The sequence below is a fragment of the Alligator sinensis genome, unplaced genomic scaffold (genome assembly GCF_000455745.1).
Source record: "Alligator sinensis unplaced genomic scaffold, ASM45574v1 scaffold616_1, whole genome shotgun sequence".
Lineage (NCBI taxonomy): Eukaryota > Metazoa > Chordata > Crocodylia > Alligatoridae > Alligator > Alligator sinensis.
Window position 1 is genome coordinate 387,567 of NW_005843002.1, and position 14,655 is coordinate 402,221.

The following is a 14,655-nucleotide window of genomic DNA, read 5'->3' on the forward strand; positions in this document are numbered from 1 at the left end:
AATGGACTAGATTTTTTCCTGAGAACATTCATGAATACTTTTTTTGACTGTGTTCGCCTTGTGGTGCTCACTGGTTGTATTTTAGAAAATAACACTATTGAAAAGCAAAATAATTCAGTGCTGTGTAGTGATAATGTGCATTTTCTGGGTGTATATAATGTAAATAAAAAGACATTATAATGCTAAGGGGTTTACTAAGTCATGCAAATGAAACAATTCAGAGTAAAGGATTTCTCAGTCTTTCATTATATACTGCCATAAGGCCTGTGAATTGCAGTTCACACAGTGTATTAGATGCATGCTGGTTGCAAATTATAGCACATGTGGATAACATCATGTAAGTCTAAGATGAAATCATGTAGGTAGACCATCATCTCTATCTCTTTTTCTTTTATTTCTGTGTTTTCTAGTTTGGATACACTCCTTTTATACTAATAAATCTGTATACACTTCATTTGTCTTTTACCCAGCTGTATGAAGATGGGCGGTCTGCAGCTGGAATCTTTTTGGTACTATTGAAAGGAATATTCTCATCACTATAATGGTTAAAGCTCAATACTAAAGTTAGTTACAGTGACAAGATTTTAAACCATGGTTCCTAAAGCAGTAGTCGGCCCCTTTAGTTGCAGTGTGATTCTAACATTCTCAAAGTATTAGGATTCTCTCCTATAATGTCCTATAGATGACATTAAATTTGCAGAATTACAATTAGCTGGCAGCACTGCTTCCTGTCATCTGGCAGGCGGATCGGGGCTTGCTCACACCCCCGGGAAGGCTGTGGGGGCTGTGCCGGACTGCTCGTGGGGGTGCAGGGCCCCCATCTGCCTGCCAGATGATAGAAGGCTGGTTCTGCCACCTGGGGCCAGCGGCAGCCAGGACCATCCCTAGGCATGAGCAGATCAGGGTGACATCCTGGGCTCCATGCTTTGGTGGGGGCCCCATGTTTCCGGGAGGAGTGGCTGTGGCGACTCTGTGCTGCTGCCACCAGCTTTGTGTCCGGCCCCACGCTACCCCACTCCCACTGCCTGAGCCACCACCAATGGTGGTGGCAGTTTCTTCACATTCAGGGCATGTGGGATCGGGTTGGGGGCAGGTCCCCACACAAGCTGATTTGCCCCAAGCCCCGCAACAGAGCTGAACTGAGTGGGGTGCAGGACACAGGGCAAATCAGCTCATGCAGCGACCCATCCCAATCCCACACCTCCTGGATGCAAAGAAGCTCCCGCCATCATTGGTGGTAGTGCTGGTGGGGGTTGGGGGAGAGGGGAAGTGAGCAGACAGGCGTGAAGTCAGCAGGAGCAGTGCAGAGTCACCATGTCCACTCTGTGGGCAACCCCAAAGCATGGGGCCTGGGATGGTCACCCCGATTTGCCCCTCCCTAGGGACAGCCCTGGCTGCCCCACGTGGCAGAACCAGTCTTCTGTTATCCAGCAGGCACATCGGGGGCCTGCACCCCCAGAAGCAGTCCAGCACAGCCTCCACAGCCCTCCTGGGGGTGCGGGCAAGTCCGTGTTCTGCCTGCTGGATGACAGGAGGCTGCTGCTGCCAGCTGGGACTGCTGCTGGGCGCAGGCCATGCTGGGAAACTTGGTGCTGCCGCTGGCCCCAATCTTCCCAGTGCTGGGTGCGGGCTGTACCCAGTGCCACTTCCAGGTGAGAGCACCAGCTTCCTGTCATCTGGCAGGAATATTGAGGGCCTGCACCCCGAGGAGCAGTCCGGCACAGCCCTGCTTGGTAAAGCTGAGCTTACTTGAAAAGATTACTGATTTCGATACTATGTTCCAGATCCTCAGACTTGCTGGGTACTGATGTTTGGGTAGGTTAAGGGGAGGTCAGAGCAAGTTAAAATGGCTACCTGATCTAAGGTAAATCAAAATTGGAGGGGTTAGTGGGGAGATTTCTGGGGTCCAGGAGGGCTTGGCAGGATCAGTGGCTCTCACAAGGACTGTGTGGAAGCTTGGGGGGGATGGGAGGGCTCTCTCCCCCGAGGAACCAGGGGCTATTTTTAGCTCCCCTGATCCCGCTCCCAGCTAACCTACCCCCTCATTCTGCCTGCCCTTCTCCCCACTGGGACTTATTTCCTCCATTCCCAAAATTAGTGAACACTGATAAAACTGGCAGTGGGAGTGGCTCGCAGGATGGGGAGTTTGTGGCTGGTCCATGGGGAGGCGGGGGGGAGGGTTGTCTGCCTGGAGGTAGGGTAAGGGGAGGGGCTAAAAATAGCTTGGTCCCGGGGGAGTTGGTAGGAAAAGTGCAGCCTGGGCTGGGCCCCGTGGCTGGGCTTTCCCAGCCTTGAGGCTGCACTGGAAGCTGTAAAGAAGCTTGGGAAGGCTAGATCAGTCTAAAAATGGCCAACCCAATCTAAATTAGACTACCTCAGAGGTAGGGTTAAGTTAGATTGAGTCAGCCTTTTTTAGAGTAATCTAACCTTCCTGGGCAGTTTGCACTTAGATTGACGTAAGTAAGGATCTATGTCTTCATCTGGACGAACTAAGTTAGATTGGGTGGCCATTTTTAACGTTATCTTACCTCCCCAAACATCCTAACTTCTCCAAACAACTGTATGCACCCTCAGTGTGTAAGAGCACAGTTTTAGGATTGAAGGGGAGGGGAAATCTCTGACCTTACCCAAGATATACACTAAGCTAAACTATGACTAGGAATAACAGATGTAAACTAGCTGAGAGTAGATTTAGGTTAGATATTAGAAATACATTTTTCACAGTAAGGGTGGCCAGGATCTGGAATGGGCTTCCAAGAGAGGTGGTGCTATCACCTAGCTTGGAGGTCTTCAAGAGGAGGCTAGATAGTCACCTGGCTGGGGTCATCTGACCTCGGTCCTCTTTCCTGCCAGGGGCAGGGGGTCGGACATGATGATCCATTGTGGTCCCTTCCGACTCTACAATCTATGAATCTATAAACTGATCTTAATTTAAGTCATGGTCATTAACTACACAGCATTGTCAGTACTGTGCTATTAGCTGCCCTGAAAGTGGCTATGGCCAGCCCTTCTCATTTTTAGCAGTAACCTAGAAGCTAAGTGGCTCCTAGCAATTTCAAGGCTTGTAATAGCTGCTCTTTGACACTTGAGTCACCTTCATCCTTTCCATGCATTTAAATGGAGTAAAATTACATTACAGGGTCAACTGTGGGGCTGAATGATGCTATGCATGTCAAGAGTTTATACAATTAACTAACATGGAGATAACCAATGTTTGTCACAAGCTAAAGAGAGTTAGTTGGCTATGTTAGTCTGAAGTCAGTCAGAAGTCAGGGTAGGTATGCACTTTTATAGACTACCTAAATCAAATATATATAGAGAGAGAACACAAGCTTTTTTTGAACCCAAGTTCAGTGAAGTCATAGGCAGAAATTGAGAGTGACATTCAGGAAATTTTTTAATGTATCCAATATGCAGGTAAGTACAATACACTGTAGTTTGAAATCAGTGGATTTGCACTGCTGAGAATCTTGGTATTTTTTATTTTGCTTTGTTTTGGTTTTAAAAGAGATTAGCAAGAATTATAGAGGGCAGGAAATTAGCTTTCAAAGCATCAGAGATTTCCTTTCCAGATAATATTTCCAATTAATATCCTAACCAGCGCAAATAAAAGCACCGGTGATTGTAAACCTCTTAGTAGAGCCTTGGGGAAAGCAAAGTTTCTTGACTTCAGTTCAAACAGTTTTAAATGTTGAAGCAGGGCTTTCACAGATGTTGTTTATTTCACAATAGTGGTCTCAGGAGTGAGTGGTGCCACTCTCTTTCTTGTTGCCTTGAGAATAGTATAATGTTTTGAAAGGGTGGAGGGAGGTTTTCATGGCTTTAATTACCACATGGTGAAAAACTGAACCTTAAAAAAATAAAATAAGATTGAGGTAAGAAATAAAGATGAAGTTCTCAGAGCTATTAACAGTATCAGGAGAGAGAGTGAAGAAAGCAGCTGGCTGATAATTATTATACCATCTTTAGGAGGAAGGAGAATTAAAACAAAAAAGAACTTGGCCATAAACAATGTAGCATTTCTCACCTACTCAATGACACAAGGGCCAAAGAACAAAAGGAAGCTTTGGCAAAGAAGATAGTGTCATGTGGAAGCCTGCAGTGTTTTCACTCCACTGGTGGGAGTTGGAAGCAGCATGACAGATTGTTTTGGATTAAACAAACTGATGCTAAACATATTTGGTGCTATACGTCTAATAGTGATGGTCACTCAGATCCAAAAATATCCTCATTTTATTGTTCTCTACAGAACATCTTACTTTCCCTTGCTTTAAAGCTGTCAGATTGCCAGTTCTTGTTGCATGCTAACAGGGTCCTAGGTAGGTCTGTCGTTAGTCAGAGATAGTTTAACCAAAACCACTGCCGCTCCCACAGACACATTTTATCAGCATAGTGGCTTAGTTCCAGCAATGTATAGTCACTGGAGAGTTACTGGAGAGCCTGGTAGCAGAATAAACTTCTATCTGTCACTGGAATATTATGTGCTGTGAAATTATGACAAGAGCATTAGATCTATATATTTTCTAATAGAGGTAACTGTTTGAAAGAGGATGTGCAGTGTAATCACTGTTAAATCTTTTTGTTTGTATATTCAAATTAGGGCAATTTTATAGAGCTTTGGATGTGTGCCTTAATAAATACTTTGATTTCACAATCCATTTCATGTGATTCTTGGCACACAGTATCTGATATTAAAAATCTATATCAGATTTTTAATAATCAGCTTTACATAATAACATGGGTTCATACTGGCATGATCTTTCCTTTGAACTGATCGGCAACACTTATTGTTAACAATTTGGATAGGAGCATTTCCAGCACTATTTCCTCTTCCTCAACAATATGCTTTTGGTTTTGTGAAATGAATTAATTGACATCTATAGTTGATCATTTGACTGCCATTTCTAAACACATGCATATATGCATATGCTTACTGCCTGTTTTGTAAGTCTGATAAAAACAAGGCACAGTGCCCCCTCAAAAGGCAGACAGTACTTCTTACTGTGGCCTCATTCATTTGAGTTATAATATTATGTGGATGTGAACAATAGCAGGGTTGCTCAACCCCCAGTCCATTGGCCAGATGCAGCCTCCAGAGCCATGTGATCTAGTCCAAGGGGGGCCAGAAGTTTGGTGGTGGGGGAGTAGTGGCAATTTCATAGATTTCATAGACATTATGGCTGGAAGGGACCTCACAAGATCATCAGGTCCAGGAAGTCTGCTGGGGTCAAATGATCCCAGCAAGATAAGCATCTGAACGTGCTTTAAAGGAGTCCAGAGTAGGTGCTTGCACCACTTCTGGGGGGAGTCTGTTCTAGACTTTGGGAACTTGGACGGTAAAGAAGATTTTCCTTATGTCCAGTCTAAAACGGTCTTCCCAGAGTTTGTGACTGTTGGACCTTGTCTTCCCTTGGGGTGCCCTGGTGAACAAACATTCTCGCAGTTCCTGGTGCACACCCCTATTTTTATAGGCTGCCACCAAATCCCCCCTGAGCCTTTGCTTTTCCAGGCTGAAGAGTCCCATGTCTCTCAGCCTTTCCTCATAAGACTTGTTCTCTTGTCCTTTGATCATGCATATGGCTCTTCTCTGGAATCTCTCAAGCTTCTCCATGTCCTTCCTAAAGTGCAGAAGCCAGAACTGGATGCAGTACTCCAACCGCAGCCTCACCAAGGCCGAGTACAACAGGAGGATGACTTCCTGGGTCTTGCTTGAGATGCATCAATAGATGCAAGCCAAGGTTTTGTTTGCTTTGCCAGCTGCAGCATTGCATTGGTGGCTCATGTTCATCTTGTGGTCAATCATGACCCCCAAATTCCTTTTGGTCGTGGTGCTAGCAAGTGTAGTGCTGCCAAGCCTATAGGTATGATGTGGATGTTTTTCCTGAGGTGGAGCACCTTGTATTTCTCAGTGTTGAATGCCTTCAGGTTTTGGTCCACCCACCTTGCAAGCCTGTCCAGGTTGACCTGAATCACCAGCCTATCCTCTAGTGTGACCACAATTCCCCATAGTTTGGTATCATCAATGAATTTAGCCAGTCCACTTATACCTGAGTCCAGATTGTTTATAAAGATGTTAAAAAGTACTGGTCCAAATACAGAGCCCTGGAGGGTGCCACTGCTCACAATGAACCATGTTGACACAATTCCATTGACTACCACTCTCTAGACCTAACCATGGAGCCAGTTCCTGAGCCATTGGACCATGAGTTTGTTGAGGCTGCAGTTCCCCAGTTTAACCATGAGGCCTTCATGGGAGACCAAGTCAAAGGCGTTTTTGAAGTCTAAGTAGATTATGTTAATTAACGCTACCTCCACTCCACCACTGCCAAATTCCCAAGCCCTGCAGGTTAGATGACAGGGCCTCATATATGGGATGTGGCAGGCATGTGTAGAGCTGGGGCTGGGGTGGCAGGCCCAATCTGGCATGCACAGGGTTGGGGTGGTGGGCCTGATCTGGAACATATGGGGCTGGGCCTGGGGCCAGGCTAGGGTGGTGGGCCTGCTCTGTTGCCTGTGTGCTCAATCTGGCTTGCACCAGATCCATGGACTGACTCCACACTACTCATTTGGTTGGTGGGGCAAAAAGGAGGGGTAACACCAAACTACAGGACTCCAAAGAGCCACAAAGTGTCTGTAGCATTCTGTAGTAACATAAAAATATTTCCATGAGACTGCATGAAGTAAAGCCTTGGTGACACTCTTGCTAATACACTTAACTGCATGGCTTTCTAATCATCATACTTTGTTCCCTTTTTCAACTGACACTTGATGGTTTGAGAATGTTTGGAAAATTGTTCCAAGTGGGCATCATTGTTCCCAGAGAAGAGAGTTGAGAAATCCACATGCATTAGATGTTGATACTTTACTTTGTCACATGGTTTTCTTCAGGATTGCTTAATTCAGCATCTTTTTTTTTTAAGCAAGTTCATTTGGCATGTAGTTCCTCAGGACAAACTTGACCCAGGTTCCCAAAGTGGAAGGCAAGGGGAATAGTTCAGCTATGTGGCCAGTCCTAATCTCACCATTTGTCCACATACAGAAGTGCCATCTCATGAGCCCACAAGTATCACTTCTGGGCTCCTGATTGAGATTATAAGGGTTCTTTGTTTTCTAAAGAAAGTGAGTATTTCTCCAAACTGAGTGGAACAAAATACATCGTAAAAACTCCATAGAGATGTAAAATGTGCAAATTACCTAACAGCTTTGGACATTTATCCCCACTTTATTTCAGTCTTCTTGGTGGGTTTGAAATCTCACAAGGGAAGTAATCTATCATGCAACTAAGCATGGTGCTGGAAATATTGCAACTCCTGGGACAATCTTTCACTCTCCTGCTCTAGCAAAGAAGCAGTTTAGTATCAGTAGGTGACACATAAGTATCTCACAACTTAACTCATTTTTGGGTAACAAATTTGGCACAAAGCTACCCTCTATGCTTTGGAGAATTTTTTCATTGTGTCTTCAGAGATAACAGTAATCAGAGGGGTTAATCAAACTGGAATCTTAATCTAAAAGCAGAGAAAAGTGAAGGGATACTGATCTTCAATTCCTTTCTATCTCAATAGGAATGTTCCCAAGAAATGACTGCAAGTCAGTGTTCTCCTCTCAATTCCTCCGCTACTTTGCTATATAACTTCTGGCAATTCATTTAACTTCACTGTACTTCAATGTTAGGAACAGACCTTGCATTTATCCTGGGACAAGTTGTGCGTATCTTTGTCCTGGAACAGAAAGGTGCCAGAATTGGCATGTCTACACATCACCCTTCCAATCAGGGTATAGTGAGCAGCTGAATTCTTTGCCACTTTTCTGCCATTAATTCAATAATCCAATCCCAGGACAGCTGTTCAGATGCACTGAATATCCCAGGACAAACCATTAGCACGTCTTATCTCATAAACTTTTTTAGAATTTGTCCCAGGACAATGGACATCTGAATGATTGCACTTCACAGTGTTTTTTCCTGAGATAAATGAGATGTCTGTTTGTAGCCCAATTTACCTTTCTATAATAGTAAACATAGAACTTCTGGCACTGATTTTGTGCATCTTAATAACTATAAAACAACTTTGGGATGATCAGATCAAAGGTATATTTCTTGTTGCTAAATTAGATCATTATTGAAAATAATAGCTGAGTATCCATGATATAGGAATTGTAATTCCTGGACCAGTGCTTCAGTTAGTTTGGTATCCTTTGTTCTTTTGATGGTTGAGGATGTAGAAACTGTATCCAGAGATCAAATGACCTTTTTTATATTATTCATTTATCCATCAGTTTTATTTGTGCAACCTTACTAGAAAGATGAGGACGGGTAAAATGTGACAAATAGCATAAGAGGAAAATAATAATAAGTAACCAAATTATTAATAACTGAAGCTTATAGTATTCTATCAAAACTCTTTCATAGCTTTTCTTCAAAGATGGCTAATAATTACTGACTCCTATAAACAGTAATCTCTTAACATAACATGCCTCTATCCACATTTCAGCATTTGAGAGGCTTTATTCATTATAGTTTCATTTGTACTCTTCGGCATAAATCTGTTTTATTTTATTGTATTTATTAAGGATCTGTCTTAATAGAAATAGATTTACTATGGTAAATATGAGACCATTGCAAAGAAATATACCCACCCACTTATTCCCCCCCACAAACTTCATGCATAATAATGTTGTGCACTCACAAATAGAGTAGTAACAGAAATGTGTACCACTGTTCTTTAGACTGAGATTGTGACAGCGTCTGTGCTATGTTCAGAAAACTAAAATTTTCCGAGGCCTATCATCCACCACTATATATTTTTTTTCTTCTTGTCAGGTATTATTAGCCGCCAGGAGGCTGAAGAGTTGCTAATGAACAAGTCTGAAGGAGCATTTCTGGTACGAGTCAGTGAGAAAATCTGGGGCTACGCCTTATCTTATCGCCAACAGAGTGGATTCAAGCACTTTCTGGTGGATGCTTCAGGGGATTTCTACAGCTTCCTGGGGGTAGATCCCAATCGGCATGCAACGCTCACAGATCTTATTGATTTTCACAAGGTATCGCTTGATATGTAAAGATCAATCCATGACCTCTGTAGACTAATAATTTAAAGGGGAAACATGTACTTTGGAATCAAACTGAAAAACAGAAAAAACAGTAAAAAGAGAAATCTACGTGTACCATAATACATGTCATCATAATGTCCATTTTTATATATACACTTTTAGAGTTTGTTCCACTAGTGAAGTGAATCAGAAGGATTTTTTTTCCTTCAAAATCTTCAGTATATATTTATGTCCCTTTCTAACCTGCTTCTTATGCTTTGCTGGACAAAAAAGGTGCACTAATAGGCACTGACAGAGCTAATGCTTGCTGAGCTTCTTTGGTCTGCAAAGTTGGACTGAAGATACTACAAGAAAGTGCTTTTAATAGTATTTCAGCATGTTAGATGTTGTTCCCAAAGATATCAAGTGCAGAAGCAGACCCAAATGGGAATGAAAAAGGCTGTAAAATAAGAAATAGTCCTGGTTCAATTTTAAATGTGAACTACTGGTCTTTCTTATTTTATCCTAAACCCCATTTGTAAAATAGTTTGTCATAGAAACTCTAGGTAGACATGAAGTAGCTTGCCTGAATGCTGTGCTTTCTGTTTTTCAGCCTGTAACCAAAAAACAGCTCCATTATAGTCAGGACACATATTATTCTCTTGTTTGTCTCTCCCTATGTCACCTCAATCAGTTATAATCCTGCTTTAATCTTTACTTCTCATCCATACTATTTTTCTCTTCCCTCTGTAACCTCCTTTACATTCCTCTTCCTATATTTTTTTCATCTTTGCTTCATAGTTGTTTTATTGATATTTTTCTCCATCTTTTCTGCAAATACGACTTTATTGCTTTTCTTTGATACAACATATAAATAGCTTTTTTCATTCCTCTACTTTCAGTATCCCTTGTCTTTCCTCTAAGCCTTTCCTGAGATGCAAGTATTGTGCTACATGCTGAGCACATCTACATGTGCCCCTACAGTGCTGTTGTAACTGCATTGTCATTTAGTACTTCCTGTAGGAAGTACTATATGATAGCGCAATAACAGCTGTTACTTCACCGTGCCAACGGGGGAATTATTTTTAGCCACTACATTGCCATAGCAACATGCTATCGCTAGGGAGTGCATCACTATGGCGACATAGCTGCAGCATCATGGTTTTTGCCTACTGACACTATGTTGCTTTAGCACGTTGCTGTGGCGACATAGCATCTTGTGTCAATGTGCCCACAAATATACACTTATACAATTACATGCTATTAATTTTCCTATTAAATCTTATGTTTTTATTATTCCTTATTTATATATTGAATAACCAGAGAGAATTGTTGTTACCTTGTGTTTGCATAAATCTGAAACATTTGTACCTAGCTCACTAGGTTTGCCTTTATTTCATGTTCAGGAGAATTTTGGCCTGTGTGTTGTAATTGCCACTATACAGTACATGACAGTCTCTGCCTCAAGGAGTTTATATTCCGAGTAAGAGAAAGAGAGAAGTCAGAGTGTAACACTATGCATAAGAACATTTGAATGCATAGTGAATAGCTGTGTAAACAATGACTTGTTTTGTTTTGGTTTTTGGTGGCCAAAAATACATATGTGGCTTATTTCAGCTGAATATGTTTCATGTGTCTCATAACAAACATTTTGTTTTATTTATCTCTGTACTGTTATACTGTCTCCCCTTTTACCTGAACATAATGCAAACATTATGTTCAACATTTCAAAGCAAAAATACTATTTCAAAATGGATGAGGATTAAAATGTGTCAAAAGAAAGAATTTGAATTTTCTGATTTTTTTCATTTTTTTGGTAAAACCTACATACCAGATATGAACTGAATCTGTGAATAATTTTGACTCCCAGAAACTGTATTTTTAAAAATAAATTTACCAATTTCCCCAGAATTTTACCTAGGGACAGGTACAGACTTTACAAAGAAACTGTATCTAAATCAAAGAAAACCAATCTAAATCCAGAACAGTACAGAAATGCAGTGCATATAGACTAGTTTAAAAATGTAGAACACAGTCTAAGCTAGACCTGGATGGATGTAGAATGAGAGTTAAGCAATTTAGGTTAGATCAGTTTATCAAACTTCTATACCAGATCCCCTAGCAACTCAAGTTAGGCCGGAGTCCCCTGGTATCCCAGGCTGCTTTGCAAGACCCGACTAACCTTCCCTCACAAGGTAGAGTACTAGTCTTACCTGCTCCAGCTGAACAGGTTCTCACAGAGCCAGCTGGTGGCAGGTTGTGGGGCTGGGGGCAGTGGTGGGGAGGGAGGGGGCTGGGTCCACCTGGCCCTGGTCCCAGTTTGAGCCAGCCCAGGTCGGGGGGCCCATGAGGCAGGGGCTCCCTGGCCCAGCTGGCCAGTGTGGCTCCTTTCTCCATCCCCACCCTTCTTGCTGGCTGTCAGCAGCAGTGGGGGAGGAAGGTGGGGAGCAGAGGCCCCTGCCATGTGGATCTGGCCCCTGGAGACTGGAGCCAGCACATTGGGAGGGGGGTGCTGAAGAGAGGTGGCCTCTTCTTCTCCCTACCCCCCCACTGCCACTGATAGCTAGCCACAGGTGGGTGTCCAGACCTAGGGCTGCACTGGCCAGCTGTGCCAGGCTGTGGGAAGGGGGAAGCACCGTCCACGCAGTACCCCACACCCAGCTGTGCTGGCTCAAGTTTTGGGGGCTGGGTCTGCACAGCAGGGGCTTCTGCTGTCCCCCTCTGCCGCTGCTGCTGGTGTTGACAGCTGGCTACTGGCAGGGGCGCATGGCTGTAGAGAGGAGTTGTGCTGGCAAGCTGAACCAGGCAGTGGAGGGAAAGCCCCTTTCAGGCAGGCTCCCCCAACTGTGCTAGCTCAGGTCTGCTGGGGCTGGGGCAGAAGCCTCCATTCCTCCCTGCCCCTTGCCACCACTGACAGCTGGTCACTGGTTGGGGGGAGGGGCTGGAGAGAGGGCCGTGGTGGCCCATCATGGGTGACCAGCTGCTTGGCTGGGCTTGGCAGCCCCATCTACCAAAGGCTGAATGTTTGTTCTGTTCACTCCTGACCTAACCTAGGGCACTTAGAGTAAAATGTGAAACTTAGACTGCTTCTACCTTGGGCTTTTTGACCATCTGTATTTAGCCTAGATGTAATTGATACAGATTCCTAGTCCCCCTAGGGAAGTGGTAAAAAGAGGGACTTAAAACTACATTAAGGAAGCAAAAACTGATTCAAATCATATAGAAAAATCTTGAACCAAGCTACATAAAATCATTATCCACTGGTACAAGATAAGTGTGGAAAGGTAGCAGAATGCGGCCTTTGCTGGGGGTAGACGTTGGGTAGGAGTTGAACATAAACACTTGAGTTTTCTTTTATAATATGAGAAAGTCTCCATCCAGACTACCTTTTTCAAACTCAGTACATCTCCTTGTAATGTCTCCTACAGAGCTGAGCAGCACCTAGATTGGTGTATTTGAGAGAGAGAGACTCAGGGTTAGGCCCTGTCAGAAGGAGAAGAGCTTAAAAGAGTCACACAGCAAATACTTGAAGAGTCCAGGTAGACATTGTGGGAGATCTCAGCACTAGCTGCAGCAGTTTTGTTTCCATATGGCAGCCAAGTGTGATAAAAAAATGCCTGTATATTTCTTGTTTCCTCCTTGCTCTTCATAGGCAGTAGCTACCTTAGAAAGCCTATCCACCTACAAAGAGCACTGCGGCACCTGTCAGAAGCAAAATGTCTTTTAGTAACATTTATAAGAAAAAATATTTCTGCTCCCCCCTGCCCCTGGATGATAAAGGCAATAGTTCTAGCTATGACAAGCTTATTAGAGAAGTTGCTTTTCCTCTAGGGTAACCACACAATTCTATTTTAATTACTTAGCTTAATAGCCATACACAAGGCTGGCCAATTTGCTGGTAAGAGTCAATTCAGTATTCTGTCCCTTGCCTGTCTCCTACATGGTTGTTTCTGAAGCTTTTCTGTCTGCCCTTTCCTCTGAAGTGTGTTGTCAAGCACTCCACAGCCTTTTAATAGTCAGCTACCCAATGCAAGAGGTTGTGAAGGCAGTGCAGTGGAAATTAACAGAATCTCTTCCAGATCCTGCCCTAGTTCTGTCTTAGCTGAAACTCCTTCAGGGAGTCTCCTGGTCTTTTGTCATGGTTAAGATAAACTGTAGGTGGATTCTGTTTATATTCAGAGCTTGAAGTTTACTGTAATTGCTAAGACTAGAACAAGTACTATAAGAATTCAGAGCCAGCCAAAGAAACTAAAGAGAAAATGGCACTAATAAGGGTTGTTTCTATTTCCGTATTCTATTCTGGTCTTGATTTGAAGACATTAGCTAATGATTATTAAACATGTGTGTAAGGGGGAGGGGGGTGCTTGTGGGTGAAGGGGATATTTAGACCATGGCAGGAAATTATCAAGCTCTGCATCCACAAAAATCCATATGATACCAGCCAGTCTAGTCTTCATATGTACTTTTAGACTCAGCAGCATTTGTTTTTGTGTCAATATATAGTGTCATATTATTGACTGCTTTTAATCAACTTGAACTACTAGACATTTGCTTCTACTTTCTTGTAATTTCCAAAGAGGTTTTCATATGATAAGGAAGGTTCCATATTTATTTGTATCCCAACACAGTGACCATGGATCAAAGTGAGGATTTGGAATGGACTTTTAAGGAATCAGCCACTCAAATTCCTATTGTTTTTCAATAGGAAGTAGGTCTCTTTTGCAAATCTCAGGCCCAAAACTTGGATCTAATTTGGGATGAGATGCACTGTGTTTATATCATCCTCACTTCGGACTAACTTTGGACTATCTCTGGCAAGTTCTTTTTCCCTGACTGTATGGAAGAGAAAGTACCAGCCCTATCCAAATAGAGATGAAAAAGAACTGGTCTTGCCTAGCCAACTCCAGAACCTGGATGGAAAAGGAGACGTTGCTAGGATCTCAGTGCATATTTTATCAGATACCCTTTTATGTTTCTACTAGGTTTGCAAATAATAATCTTATAATATAGACCCTGGGCTACAGCAATCTTTTTCTTTTCCCGCCCAGAGGATAGGTCCTTATTACAATTGAATGGGGGTGGGGGGTGTCTTCTTTTCAGTTAAGCGTTTATTTCTCTCTGAGATCAAGGGAAGTCTTGAATGCATGATCATTTAAACATCTTTTTTGTCTTTTCAGGAAGAAATCATCACATCCTCTGGTGGGGAACTACTACTGGAACCATGTGGACAGAGGAGGAACCCACCAGACTATAGTCCCTTATTTGAATGACTGCCTTCAGGACTTCAGTGAATACCTTATGCATAGTTAAAATAGTAAGACTCAAGCTGATAAATAGTATGCTAATGATCAAATTTTCAGTCACTAGTTTTGTGGACAACAAACTGCCACCATTAAACAGTCCGAGAAATTACTATTTAACCTGATTTGTAGAAATAATTTATATCACTAATATTTTAATTATAGATGAATACTGGTGGACTACAGTATCCCTAGATATGTTTTAGGAGTGGTGATCAACTAGCATTGACAGTTATGGTTACATTTTGCTTGTTCACTTCTATCCAGAATTTAAAATACAGTGTGACAAACAAGGACAACTATTGTATATATTCATAAAGTATTT

The 14,655-nt window shown here is 42.7% G+C and overlaps 1 protein-coding gene across 1 annotated transcript in view; it reads left to right on the top strand.

The window, feature by feature from the left end:
• Nucleotides 1-14,594, top strand: part of SH2D4B (SH2 domain containing 4B) — a 108,255-nt gene extending 93,661 nt beyond the window's left edge. The window contains exons 7-8 of the mRNA XM_014526282.2: nt 8,822-9,042; nt 14,208-14,594. Coding sequence (XP_014381768.1) covers nt 8,822-9,042; nt 14,208-14,300 — 314 coding nt within the window. The 3' untranslated portion in view covers nt 14,301-14,594. The remainder of the gene's footprint in view (nt 1-8,821; nt 9,043-14,207) is intronic.
• The last annotated feature ends 61 nt before the right edge of the window (nt 14,595-14,655 follow it).